This window comes from Crotalus tigris, unplaced genomic scaffold, assembly GCF_016545835.1.
Source record: "Crotalus tigris isolate CLP2741 ecotype Arizona unplaced genomic scaffold, ASM1654583v1 scf7180000017716.2861928, whole genome shotgun sequence".
NCBI classification, from domain to species: domain Eukaryota; kingdom Metazoa; phylum Chordata; class Lepidosauria; order Squamata; family Viperidae; genus Crotalus; species Crotalus tigris.
The window spans coordinates 311672-326655 of NW_024096587.1; the positions used below are offsets into that span (position 1 = coordinate 311672).

A 14984-nucleotide genomic window follows, 5' to 3' on the forward strand; every position below is an offset into this window, starting at 1 on the left:
GCCCTGAGATAACTGCTGTATCCCGAGGAAATTCTGGCAGTTAGATTTCCAATCTTCTGCTGAAGGAGCCTCCCTTCAAACATTTGTTTATGGATTTATTTGATGCACTTTTGAAAATATGAAAACATGACTGTGACTAACATATTTGCAAAATATGCATCAAGCAAGATTCTACGTTGGCTGTCAGCTCACTGAATGTATAGTGTGGGAGACCCATGTTACCATATTATGTGCAACCAAACCAGTGAGGAGTATTTATAAAGCGGCATTACTCATCTTTGGCTCAGCATCAGCACAACACCCATCAATTTATGCCTTCCTTCAAGGAAATCAGACTGTCTGCTCTGAATTAGTCCTTGCCTATTCATATCAGAAATAATTAATCCTGGTTGACAAGAGCCCCAATCCAGGAAAATGGAGGATAGTTGGAGGAGGGGCTGAAAGACAAATGATTTCTTGCATCTGATTCATTTCAGCTTCTGCAACAGGCTCAAAGTGTGATGTAATCACCTGAACCCATTGCATAACTTCTCTAATGAATAACTTCTCTAATAAAGAATATTTCTAACTCAGGGTTGAAATGAGGGGTCCTTTGTGCTCTCTAAGCTTGCTTGTTTTCTAAACTAGGTAACATCATCAGTGCTAGTAAGGAAGGCATTTTGCTGTCATTTTGTATTCTAGTGGCTTGCCTGTCAGCATTGATGGGGGTGGTCTTAGATATATTTTGATTGGGTTGTTTGTTGTTGGCTTATTTGGCAGGTTCTTAACTGTGGTATTGTTTACTTGATGGTCTGATGTTAACCTTGGAAATAATCTATGCTGATCTAGGTGGTGATTGCTAGTGGAGAGGTGCTTGGATCTTTTTGTTCCTTTTTGTACTGGGTGTTAGTCTCTTTTGCATAGTCTATAGATGTTGTTAATGTCTATATGTCTATTGATGGCTGATTTGTCAGAATGTCAGACTTCTAGAAATTCCCTGGTGTTTTTGGACTTGGCATGATCTGGCGTCTTCTGCATTGCACTGACTACAGCAATCCAGAACAGTAGAAAAAGGAAATAGAGCATCTATACAACATATTCCAACAAAATGTTATCAAAAAGCCCCTGACCCAATACAGCCCAACCAAAACAAACTCTAAAAAGAATTACACTGCCATTCATCAATAATATTTCAGAAATCCCAACAGACTACTACAGCCACATGGAATCAGTGTAGCACACAAGCCAACTGAAATCCTTCAAAACATCCTAAGCAGACCAAAAGACCCAGAAGAAAAAACAGGAATCATCTACTACAACATACAATGTAAGGGCAGCAACAACCACTATGTAGGACAAACAGGTAAAAAACTGGCAGAACGCATCCATGAACACCAACTAGCAGTCAGAAGACATGATGATTTTTTAAAAAAAAAACATTTCACAACATATAGACAGATTTAACCATAGCTTCACTTGGGAAAATGTGACCATCGTAGGCCAAGCCAAGTCCAAAAATGCCAGGGAATTTCTAGAAGCCTGGCACTCTCACAAATCAGCCATCAATAGATACATAGACATTAACAACATCTATAGACTATGCAAAAGAAACTACCACCCAGCCCAAAAAGGAACAAAAAGACCCAAGCACCTCTCCATCAGCAATTACCACCGAGATCAGCATAGCATAACTCCAAGGTTAACATCAGACTAACCATCAAGTAAACAATACCCCAATCAAGAAACTGCCCAAGAAGCCAACAGCAAACAGCCTAACCCAAAAATCTCTAAGACACCCACCACCACCAATGCTGACAGGCAAGCCACTAGAACAGGGGTCCCTAACGTTGGCAACTTTAAGACCTGTGGACTTCAACTCCCAGAATTCCCCAGCCAGCATGGCTGGCTGGGGAATTCTGGGAGTTGAGGTCCACAGGTCTTAAAGTTGCCAAGGTTGGGGACTCCTGCGACTAGAATATAAACTGACAGCAAACTTCACTCCTTACCAGCACTGATGATGTTACCTAGTTTGGGTAATGAAATGTCTGCGAGAAAACAAGCCAGCTCAGGGAGCACCAAGGACCCCTCCTGAATAACTTCTTGCTGAACAGTTTTCATGCTTGATAATCCAGGAAAGGGGAAAGACTTTCCGTAGAGAAGGATGAAAAACAAGAATGGTCCTTGCTGCCTTCTATCTTAGCTGGAAATTGAGAAAAAAAATATTGGAAAAAGACAGTGGTAAATCCCTTCAATACTATTGTCAGGATTGTTATCTGGACATTATGAACATTATATCTAGGTGAATCTCAGACAAGGCCATCTGCAACAGTAGTCACTGGCTTCAAAATGGCAGCTGTGATCAAGCGAACAAAGCCCTGCCCCTTTTTAATGTTTGTGTTATGCATCCAACACACGTTAAAAAGTTGTAGGCCTTGTCAGCCCATGCCCACCAATTTTAAGCCAATGACATTGCTGTGGAACAAATGACTGAGAGCTTGTGGGAGACTTTTAATAGAAGAAAGAAAAATTATTTTTATTAAAATGCTGTTGTTTCTCTTGAAGAAAACATAATTCAATTCTTTGGAGTCACATTTGCATTTTAAAGGTATAGTTTCCCCCTTTGGGAAAACTATACGAGAACCAAGTTAGACTATAGTAACCAACAATTATAAGGAATCTCATACAACTCCATAATACATATGATGAAGTGAGCCTATAGCTTGCAAAAGCTTGTACCTGTTAATAGGATTTCTTAGGCTGAAAATACGATATCAGATTCTTTTAGGCCAGGGGTAGGCAACCTTGGCTCTTTTATGACTCATGGACTTCAACTCCCAGAATTTCTGAGGCAGCTATGCTGAGAGGAAAGGGAAAGGTTTCCAAGCTGAACCATTCTGGCTCAGGAATTCTGAGAGTTGAAGTCCACGAGTCATAAAAGAGCCAAGGCTACCTACCCCTGCTTTAGGCCCTTTCAGTGAGAATACTTGGCCTCATTATATACATTTTTATTTGGACCACACTGAGTGTCAGTTCTAAATGCCATTCAATATAGTGTTGGAAAGTAGTTTTAATAACCATTATGAAAACGTTAAACAAGTTAATGGACTTAGTTTGAAAAAAAATCCAATATATTTATATTGGACTATAACTATAAAGGAAAATCTACCTTCCTATGGCAGGTGCTGCCACCTGCTGTTTTTATTTATCGTGCAAGGGCATGTGTGGTGTAACCTTCCCTAGCTTCATTCCTTTCCCTCCCTCTGGTGACATAATCCAGCTGGAACCTGTTACTGATTTCCCTATGTCACCTTTGCTGCCTCCTTCCACAGGTCTCCAGTGCTCCCTTTAATGTCACCCACGTAACAATTCTCCTCTATTTTGTGTCTGCAGAAATAATACAGCCAAATATGTTATGGCAACTCTTGCATAATATGTAACAAAGGACATCAGGGCACTTAGGAAGGGCTGAGGGGAAAGGCCCAAACAGCTCATTTCTCAGACATTGATGATGCCTTTTGACACGGGTGGGTCTGGAAAACCACTGGGAAAGTTTTGGGTGGGGACAAAAGAATTGGCAACAATCTTCATTTTTCTGCTTCTTTCTTTCTCCATGGAGCCATTAGTAGAAGCTGGGTTTTTTTTTAAGGTGGGGCATTGAGATGTGAAACTCAGCTCAAGGGAGAAAGAAGGAGAAGAATACCAAAACAAGATTCATGGATTGCTGGCACTTTCGCAAAAAGTGATTCCAACTGTTAAGCCGATTTCTAACTTAACCATTCTGAAGCTGGTTTTCAGTGGAAATCACTAGAGCTGTTGATTCCTTATTGAAGGAAACTTTGTCTTCCTCTCAGCTCCTGAGCTTCAGCAGCTTCCACAGATCAGATAAGGGGAATTCTGGTTTGACAGCTTGGTAGTCCCCCCCCCCTGCCCACCCATATGCTCAGACAAAGATAGCAAGTGTGAAAACTGACAAAAGCCTGTCAGTTTCCCAATCTCTTAGGCAATGGCCAAACTACAAGGTTCCAGGCTTCTTAGGGATTTTTTATTTCATTTCCTTCCTCCCTCACTTTTTGGGTAGAGTGGCAATAGGGGTATTTTTGTTACTTCAGGATCAAGAGCAATGATTTTTTTCAGCTTATTCTCAGAGTCTCTGGATTAGCAAAAGTCCACGTCATTGCAGGTCACTTGTTATTAGCTTTTCAGTTAATGGGAAGGGATGGTAGTGTGAAAGTGGCTGAGAATAATACAGTATCTGGTTTGATTGTCGCCTGGATCAGTCCCTGTGTGGATTGTCCCCACATGGGGCTTCAAATTGAATCCCTCCACACCACCACAAATGACTCCCAAGTTTCTGAGCCTTTAGCAGGACTGTTGCCTGCAGAGTTTGAAGATTATTATTTTTTTGCATTCATAAGAATTGGACATTTTCTCTTGGGAAAAGGTGAACCAGTTTCTGACTTAGAATGCAGTAAAAACAAATGATTAAACCCTCCCTCTCCTCGTGCACAAGTTCTGATCCAGACAGAATGCCAGGGCTAACAAATTTTATATCTAAGTTAGTCCTCAGTTGAACCCAATAAATAGCCTAGGCCAGGGGGGTCAAACTGCAGGCCCGTGGTCCGGATGCGTCATGGTGAAACCGTGCCCACCCCATTGCCAGCAATGGAAAAAAGTTGTGATACGTTGCGACACGTCACATGGCGTTGCAAGTTTGGCCTAGGCTTATTCTGCATTCCAACAGAGCTTTGGTAGACACTTAGATGTAAATATGTTTCTCATCCAAATTGGACCTCATGATTATCAGCCAATGTATATGTACAATATGAGTGAATAGATAAATCTTTATTACAGCTCCATACCAAAATATGAAGAAGCAATTCAATGTCACCCATACCTTATGACAGTTTACAAGTAATACAGGGAGCAAGGAACTTTAATATTTGGTATATGTGCAACCATTTTCTACTTAGCTTAAGTTGGTGCCTAGCTTCCAGATAGAAACAGTAAGGCTTAGCAGCTTGGATTACGGTTTTGTTTTCTAGGCCAGGGCTTTTCAACCTTTTCACCCATTGTACCACTTTTAGAATATGGCAACATCCAAATACCACCAGTACTTCCTCCTGTCCGAGGTTTTCATTGTTGTGAGCATTTCGGTTGAGAATTGGCAGTGGGGGTGGGGTGGGGGTGTTTGGTTTTTATTCCCCCCGTCTGCTGGGTGGTTGCAGCAGGTTTTGGTCACTTCACATGACCCTCAGACACTGTGACCATCATAAATATGAATCAGTTGCCAAGCATCTAACTGTAAATCACAAGACCCTGGAGATGCTGCAACATTCCAACTGATTGGCACTTCTTCTGGGCTCAGCAGAAGCACCAGGATCAGTGCCGCTTTCCAGCTGATTGGTGCTTCTTCAGGGCTCAGCAGAAGCACCAGGATTAGCACCAAGCTCCAGCAGGAGCCTGGCGCTGATTCTTGCGCTGAGCCCTGACAGCCCCGAAGAAGCGCCGATCATCTGGAAAGCGGTACTGATCCTGGCGCTTCTGCTGAGCCCTGACAGCCCTGCAGCTCCAGCCATCTCTCGCTCAGGCTTGTGCGGTGCTGCCACCGGTTCAGCTCATTCCCCTCCCCCACTACCACTTTTCTAGGATGGTTGTGTACCACCTGCCAGGTGCCAATGTACCACAGGTGGTACCCGTACCACTGGTTGAAAAGCCCTGTTCTAGACATCCAGAAAGTAGATATCATCATAATATAAAATCCACTAGGAAAGCTACTACCTTTATCTTTAGAAATACTATAGTAAAACTGGAAGTGTGGCAGTATCAGAAAGGTAATCTGAAGATCTAAGGCATGAGGATAGCCAGGAAATGATAGTACAAATACAAATAGTATTAATATAATTCAAATTATATTAAAATAATTTAGTTCTCAATTTTATAATATTCTTTGATGATGAAAAAAAAATCTGTATTTTTTGTGTTGGAATTTTGCTATCTCCCAAAAAAGCAATACAATAAACAATAGAATGGTAAAATTAAAATTAACGTAATACAAAAATGAAAATAAAGTAAATATTAAACTGTGGTTCTGCTATCCATTTTGGGTCCTGAAGCCACTGATTTTTCAACCATGATGCTTGATATATGGTTCAAGTCCTAGTGTGATCCTTGAGCCAACAGAAATTGTACACCCGGTCTATGGAACTTGTAGAAGCTAAATTATTGTTTATCATACCTAATTCAATAACTCAAATTTTATAAGTGAAATTCACCATGAGTTAAAATATAAAAATAGCTAATTATTAACCTGCTTTTCAGTTCTAAAATAAGATTCTACAAGATTTGGATAAGCGATTATTTCTATCGTGTATATGACTATGCAGTTTGAAGGTTAATTTGGGTATAGCTATTCCCTTGGAAGTATTCATGAGGTACTTGTCTTTTGCACAGCCTGCCAGCCTGGGTTCTATCGTCACTCTCTAGAAATGGAGCAGTGCCTGAAATGTCCTCCCAAGAGCATCTCCCACTCTCCTGCTGCCACAAGCTGCCCCTGCATCCAAGGCTTCTTTAGGACATCCATTGAGGACCAAACTGTGGCCTGCACAAGTAAGTCCTCCAAGAAGGGAGAACCTGCTTCTAGGCAGGGAAAATGGTCCTTGGGAGAATGAAGCCCTCCCATCTCTTGTAAAATGAAGATGAAAATGTAGTGGAGCTGTACTACTGTTTTGATATCTGTCTGTTTTACCTACTTCCATTTCTCTCCCAGTGGAGGTCTCAATGCTTTGGAGATATATTGTAAGATGAAGATGTGTGTCCAAGGCACAGAGATGCAATAGATTCCCTTTCCTTTGGTATTTTAGGCTAAGGATCCCATCATCCCTATTTATGTTGAAATCCACTGAACATATTCTGCCCACTGCCTGCAGGTAAACTGTGCCCAGTGGAAAGAACTCATAAAGATGGGCACCACTGCAGAATCTCATTATGCATTGAATATATAAACTAAGAAAAGTATAAAAACTGTGAAACAGGATTTTGCAGGATGGAATGATTAACACCCTTTCTTCTCTTTGATTTTCCAGGCCCTCCTTCTGCTCCACGCCATCTCAACTTCTCCCTTGTGGGGACACAGATTTCCCTTTGGTGGCAACCTCCCCTTGATCGGGGTGGGCGCCAGGATCTCACTTACAGTGTTTCCTGCCAACTTTGCCATTTTCTAGTGTGCGAACCTTGTCAAAGTAGTGTGATGTTCTCCCCCAGTGCTTTAGGCCTTCTCAAGCCAAATGTGGTCGTGGATGGTTTGGAAGCTTATACCAATTATAGCTTCACCGTACGGGCTCATAATGGAGTATCAGGGCTCAGCCTTGCCTCACGTAACAGTACCAGTTCCCCCATCTGGGTGTCTGTGGGCCATGCAGGTGAGTTACTGCAATGGGTAAGGAGGAAAGATGTTGCATCCTCAGGAAGTGAGCAACCAAAGCTGTAGTAGAGTTAAACTATAGTTCTTGTTGTGTTCCTTTTGCTAGCTAAAAGCAGCCAGCTGTGTTTATGGAGATTCTCAATCATCCAGGTCATGGTTGAAGAAGCTCCTTGGATGAGAAAGTGAAATGTTTTCCAAGAAAAGAAAAGAAAAAAACAACAAGAAAGTCCAATTGCCTTTTGGAAAAAGCACCTTTGGGACAGCTGTGTACATATAGTTTATAAGATGAGGGCATGCTGTAATAGTTAAAAGTGATTATCTGACTCAGTACTAATGTCAACTATAAATTATATTCAGTTAGGAATGGAGAGCCTAGTTTTGGATGCCAACTTTCATCAGTCCCAGACAGCATGGCAAATCCACACGGACAATTAGAACTAGGACAAATAGTGATATGGAGAAGGCCCTGGCTTCCCTCCAGATCTGCCAAAGGAAGCCATTCACTATCAGACTTACCTCTTCAGGTCTACTGGAGGTCATCATCCCAACCTGCTGTGCAGGTTGATGGAAATATTATGGAGAACTTTATAAAAGGATTGAAAACACTGAAGAAGTTATATAAATGATAAGACGAATGGTATAATTCTTGAAAGGAGCATTTCCTTTGAGGAATATAATCTTTCCTTAGAGCTTAAAGCACAACTGTTTATGTGTAAGGGGGGAAAAGCAATTTTCCATTGAAATGTTAGCCAGCATAGTAACATTTACGCTAACAGAGACCACTAAGAACTAGATCAGATTAATTTGGTAAATTAAATGTGTTGATGATACAGATGCCCTTTCAGTTCTCTTATACCTGATTATTCTGGTGAGCAGCTCTGCCTTTCTGTTTGATTCTTGAAATTCAGAAGTCTGGAGAATAAAACCTGAGGTTTATTTTAGCTCATATTAACCCTCCCAAAATCAGTTTGTAAATTGCTGCTATGTGTTCAAAGCTCCACCAGAGGCCACTAACACAAATATATTTGATTTTTTTAAATTCTCAATCCTGATGAAGTGGTATCAGAAGAAAATTCTACTTCTTTAATCTAGGATTATTCTGGTGCTAAAACTACTTTGAGCAACATATTTCCATGACAAACACTTACAGTATATGATTCCCAGTCTGACTTTGAGAAGTCGTTTTGTTATGCTACAGAAATGACTTATTTGATCGTTTACGGAGAACCAGACAAGCCAGAACATATCTAAGTAGCAGTGACAAAAGGATTTATGCAAGTTATTTCCTTAGCAGAAACATCCATTGTGACCACATTAGCAACACATATAATCAGGAACTTTGAACTCTTTTAAAGGCTCCAAGACTCTAATTTGGTATCCTACCTATCCCTCTTCTGCTTCCTTGGTCCAAGTTGCAGACCATGTCAATAGGAGCCACTTCCAAGCACAGCTGGGTCTCTCATCACCTTTCTAATTATTTAGATTTCAGTTCTACCTCTCCACTTTCCTCATTACGAAAATGAGTTGCCTTGCCTACGAGTTGCTTCTGGAAACAAGATTTTCCAGTCTTTATCACATCTTTTTTTCCTAGATCTTGGGCTGATGTATAAAAGTCTATCCTACATTATAATTCTTCTGAGTGATAAGTGATGTTGACACCTTTATGGGATTAGGTTAATAGTTGCAATTAACAATAAAGGAAGAATATTCTAAAATAAATAGTTTTAATAATAGCAGTGACTTGACAAATAGACTATGAGCAAATAATGATTTAAATGAGTGTAAAACACTGCTTTGATTCATAGTATTCCAATATTTAATAGGGAGCATCTTTTTAGGTCTTCCTTTTAAAGTTAATTTGGATGTAATTGTTTTATTTTTACTTATTTGATTGGTATCCTGCTTTTATTGACAATATCTGAGGATGGATGGCAGTAATGTAAAACAAGTACCAATAAAGCAGTGGTTCTCAACCTTTTTATACCGGCGACCCCGGTCATAAGGACGCGCCGCGCATGTGTGGTGCGGCGCGCATGTGCGGCACGGTGCGCAAGTGCGGCACGGTGCGCATGTGCGGCGGCGCCCCATGTGTGGCTCGCATGTGCGGCGGCGCCCCATGTGCGGCGGCGCCCCCATGTGCGGCGCGCATGTGTGGTGGCGCCCCCATGCGCGGCGCGCATGCGTGGCGTGGCGTGCAGGCGCGGCGTGCAGGCGCAGCGTGCAGGCGCGGCGTGCAGGCGCGGTGCCACCAGCTGAGAAAAAAATGGCGGATCGCGTTATTTGGCGACCCCCGTGAAATGGTCGTTCGACCCCAAATGGGGTCGCGACCCACAGGTTGAGAACCGCTGCAATAAAGCGTTGATTAAAAAACAACTTTTGAAAAAATATCGATAAAACCGTAGCAAAGCAAACCAAACTAGAGATTCTATCACATTCTTGTATAGTGAGCATATTTATATAGTAAGCATATTTCATTGTAGAAGCTTCCGCCGAGTTCAATATAGTACCTGTTTCTTTTAATAAAATTTAAATGGGCAATGATACCTATAGTAAAAGTTTGTGTCCTGTTCTTGGTACGTGGATGTGCATAAGAACAGGAGAGTCTTTGGGGTCTTCCAGCTCAAGGACAGAAATGTCCTGGACCATCATATATGCAGGGTACATTCTGGGCGCTAGAATCACTAATCAAAATGTACCATGGAGCGAGATGCCAATCTAACTACTTGTAGAGGAACTGGCTCCAAAAGTCAAAGAGTTTGAAAAGGATATGCAAAGGATGTTGGCAAATTGGATTTCACAGGTGAGATTGGCGTTTCTTGCTCGATGCTCTTTCATAGCGGGCCCCTTATCTGCGCAATTTATCCCGGCTGTTGTTACTTCCACAGAGCAAGGTAACCCAATACTGAGAAATATAAACTTTGAATGGGTTTGGCATTGCCTTCGGCTGTAAAGGGGGCAAGTTAAGCTTGACCATCTTGTTTCTCCTTCCATGCAGCTCCAGTGGTGGTGACCAATATCATTTTGGATAAGCAGAATGACAGCAGCCTCTCTGTGACTTGGCTCCCTTCCCGTCACCGCAGCCAGAGCTCTGTGAACTACGAGGTTCTATACTTTGTGAAGGTGAAATGTGCTCCTCCATTGTCCCCCTGCAAAATCTATAAGACAGTCCCCTTCGTTTGTGTAGCTCTGCATCTCGTTTTGACTCTTAGAAAGCAGTTCTGATTGTTGAATTCCACAGGGAGAAGAAAAACACTACACTGTTCATCACCTTCAGAAACCTCAAGTAACCCTGGCCAACCTGCAGCCTGACACAGCCTACCTGCTGCGTGTGCGATCCATCACACCGTTAGGACCTGGACCATATTCCCAGGAGCAGGAATTCCGCACTCTGCCGCAAGGTTGTCTTTTCAAATCCTACTTGAGGGATGTTTGTAGCTCAGTGATTTAGAAGCCAATTCTGAGGCAAGGAACAGTCCAAATTGGAAGTGCACTGGGGGCAGGGAGGGCATTCTCTCTTCATGATGGGTTTTATTATAAGCTATTTCTCAAAATTAATATTTGTATCAAAAGAATTTTTGTTGAATATTTTAATTATAATTCTTTTATTACAACATTTTATAATTACAACTTAATTCACGTTTTATAGCTAAATCAAAAAACAGTTGTTGATGGAAACAGTTTTCCTAGGGGGAGGGGATAAATTTCCCTCCTTCCCATGTACTTCCTTATTTCCCCAGCAGTGAAAACCGTCTCAGTATTAATAGGATTCCTGGAGAAAATTATTTATGTGGTTGCTAAGAATAACTCCAACTAAACGGTCAGTCTAGTTATTTAATTAATAACCATTTAAAAAGCTTCAGTACCAACTATAACAGTAGCGGACTTACTGAAGTTGATCAGGCTGTCTGTGCTCTTTTGCAATCAAATATATAGCCATAAAGCCCCTGATTCATTGTACTAAAGAAAGCAACGTGTACGCACCAAGAATTAAATATGGGAGGCTGCTTTTGGCACTGAAGTGAATTTCAACTGCCTGGATTTGTCCCTGCAGTTGTCTTGGGAAGAGTTCAGAAATGGCTTGTTCTTTCCTTCTTCTCAGGATAGAGAGAGAGCGGGGGGGGGGACTGGCCCAAGGTCATCCAGCTGACTTTGTATTTAAGGCAGGACTAGAACTCACAGTCTCCCAGTTTCTAGTCTGGTGCCTTAGCCACTGTACCCCACTAGGTCTCCACAAAATGAATTGGAGAAAGCCCATTCATAAGTTAGTTTAATGTACAAATTAAGTACTCTGGATTTACTGCAAATGTATCCAGTTGTGCATGCCAGCTCTGTATCATATATTACCCATGGCCATTACTGGCTTCTTTAAAGTTTATTTTGCCATTTTCATGACACTGGACGCAATTTCAGATTGCCTGTAAAAAAGGAAAATGATCTCAAAGCAAGCCACAGATATTTTTATAGTTTTGTTTCTTTCTTAACACAAGCAGCTGTTTCTGCCAAATGACTTGAAATAAATAAGCCAACTAGTGACAACCTATGAGCCATGCATTGTTGCAGAGGGGTCTGGAGAGAAACCAGTACAGATGCTTGGGCACATTCTGTATTTTTTTCTAAACATTATATTAATTCAAAATTAATTTGTACAGCAACATAAAATAATGGCATAACATCTCTTCTATTTAATGATAATCAGGAATCAGCAATTAGAAAAATAACAATTTTCTTTCTAGAGTTAACAGACTAGAAGGTAAAAATAGCTACTTGATTACTAGTATAAGAAATATTCACTCTTACAGAAATTAATCACCCAGGACTCTGACCCAGCCTTTTTTTGTTCTCATCGTTCCATAAAGTGTCTGTATAAAACATAGTGTTTCATATTCTCCACTTGACCCTGACTAAAGGGGCAAAGGCCTTGTTTCACTGGAGATTTAGAGAATTTTTCCCCGAAGGAGTGCTGAAGGCAGGGTTTGCAAACATGAATGGGTAAATACCCTCTTTGGGTGTATACTCATAAGAATGGATAAATGTCAAGAAAAGGCCCCGTCTTTCTTCTAACAAGGTATCTTTTAACAAAGTAAAAGAAAGAGGTAAACTTGGAAGATTGAATTGCATTCCATCATCATCATTCATCTTAGAAGGCATCCCGTTGTCCCAAAGATTAAGATTCTGCAATAAAGTCAGAGAATGCAGCCACAAAATGCCTGAAACTGTATTTTGTTTTTGGCGTTACCCATGGATTCTCTCATGGTTATGCCTAATGCAAGATTTCATCAAATAATAATAATAATAATAATAGTAAAGTTGGAAGGGACCTTGGAGGTCATCTAGCCCAACCCCCTGCTCAGGCAGGAAATCCTACACCATTTCGGACAAATGGCTCTCCAGTCTCCTCTTAAAAACTTCCAGTGTTGGAGCATTTACTGCTTCTGGAGGCAGGTTGTTCCACTTATTAATTGTTATCACTGTCAGGAAGTTTCTCCTTAGTTCTAGGTTGCTTCTCTCCTTGATTAGTTTCCACCCATTGCTTCTTGTCCTGCCTTCAGGGGCTTTGGAGAATAGCTTGATTCCCTCTTCTTTGTGGCAGCCCCTGAGATATTGGAATACTGCTATCATGTCCCCCCTTGTCCTTCTCTTCGTTAAACTAGACATACCCAATTCTAGCAATCGTTCCTTATATGCTTTAGCCTCCAGTCCCCTAATCATCTTTGTTGCTCTTCTCTGTACTCTTTCTAGAGTCTCGACATCTTTTTTACATCGTGGTGACCAAAACTGGATGCAGTATTCCAAGTGTGGCCTTACCAAGGCATTGTAGAGTGGTATTAATACTTCACGTGATCTTGATATAGTCATCCAGGAGCTATCAACTTTCTTGAAATATTTTAGCATTCGTTTTTAAATGAACTCTAGTGGAGATTGAGGGCTATCCTGTTTCTGTTTTACATGGGTCAGCAAGAATATCCCAAGGAATTTCCCTCAGAATATTATCCTGGATTGTCTCTAATTTAGCATTTTGCCTTCCATGTCCATCTCTCTGCCCTGTATAATGCTGAGGAGCTCCCGGCTCCTGAAATCCTTTAAGATGGGTAGGCAACCTTGGCTCTTTTATGACTCGTGGACTTCAACTCCCAGAATTCCATGGCTGCTCAGGAATTCTGGGAGTTGAAGTCCACGAGTGATAAACGAGCCAAGGTTGCCTACCCTGCTTTAAGAGGATTGAGTGCTATTAATTGTCCTCTTTAGAAAGGACGTCCAAAGGACAAGACATGCACCTAAGAAGTCTGGCAATATTTCCAGGATCAGACCAGAATCTTTCCATCTTATGTTTCCCTCTTACAAAGAAGATGTGCATGTTTCCATAATTTCCACCTGTCTTCTATAAGAATTTCTAAAAAGAAGAAATACGGGTAGTCCTTGATTTATGACCACAGTGGAGACCAGAATTTCCATTGCTAAGCGTTGCTAAGTTAAGAGAGGTATACCCAATTTCATTACCTTTTTTGTCGTGGTTGTTAAGCAAATCACCATGGTCATTAAGTGAAACAAATGTTCAATAAATGAATTCCCCTATTGACTTTGCTTGTTGGAAGCTGGCTGGGGAGGTTGCAAATGACAATCACATGACCTCAGGATGCTGCAGCTGCCAAGCCATCCAAATTTTAATCATGTGACCAACATGAAGATGCTGCAACAGTCATAAATGTGAAGGCTGGTTGAAAGTCACTCTTTTCAGTGCTGTTATAACTTAGAACGCTCACTAAATGGAGGGTTGTAAGTCAAGAACTATCTTTAGTGGGTCTGAATAAGCTGTACTGGTGTTTAGAGTGCCAGATTAATGTTTAATAAGGAAATGCATTAACTAAACTTTGCTTCATGTTGTGGAGTTAATACCAGTTTTAAAAGCGAAGAACCAGCCAAAGGATGATAAGTCATGTTGCCCTTGTGCAATAAAAGAAAGGGGCAAATGCAATTGCATCTCGTTTTCCAGGGTCTCTCTGTTGCACCCTCCTATATCCAGATGGAACAGCGTACTATTATTACTGAAGTGTAATTTAAAGATGCTGCCTGCAGTGTTGCCATCATGAGCAAAGATACATTAACTTCATGACAGCTGCTTTTTTAAAGGATGTGATCAAAATATGGAGTTTCCAAATGTAATTTGACTTCGTCCTGGATGATGTTCTTTAAAATGCCATTAAATAAATAAGTAGCACAGAGCAAAATGAACTGATAAACACAGTTCAAAAAAACAAGACTGAAAGGATTCCCGTGCTACATACTTCCACCTCAGCTCCATGATTTTGTGAGCCCTTGTTATTTCTTTTTGGGCAGCTGAGCCAATTTTCAATGAACTGTAATGCCAAAGAAATGCTGTAAAACTGGCTGTAACAGGAACCTTGGAGCTCTGCAAAATTTAGGGACAAGCCATTCCACCATTGGAGAGAATTCTTGTTTCTCCCCCTCCTCTTGACCCCTGAGCTACATCTGCCCTAACGGGTCTTCTAAGTGGAATGTTGGCTTTGCAGCTCTCCTCAATAGCCCAGGCCAGTGAAAGGGATTAGAGATTATAGCTGTTTTGCTC

At 41.2% G+C, this 14984-nt stretch overlaps 1 protein-coding gene across 4 annotated transcripts in view; it reads left to right on the forward strand.

The window, feature by feature from the left end:
* EPHA1 (EPH receptor A1) overlaps window positions 1–14984 on the forward strand; it is a 70943-nt gene that overhangs the window by 46714 nt on the left and 9245 nt on the right. For all 4 annotated transcript variants that reach the window (XM_039338669.1, XM_039338671.1, XM_039338672.1 and 1 more), the window contains 4 exons: window positions 6430–6585; window positions 7062–7397; window positions 10395–10519; window positions 10638–10797. In XM_039338669.1, the coding sequence (XP_039194603.1) occupies window positions 6430–6585; window positions 7062–7397; window positions 10395–10519; window positions 10638–10797 (777 nt within the window). The remainder of the gene's footprint in view (window positions 1–6429; window positions 6586–7061; window positions 7398–10394; window positions 10520–10637; window positions 10798–14984) is intronic.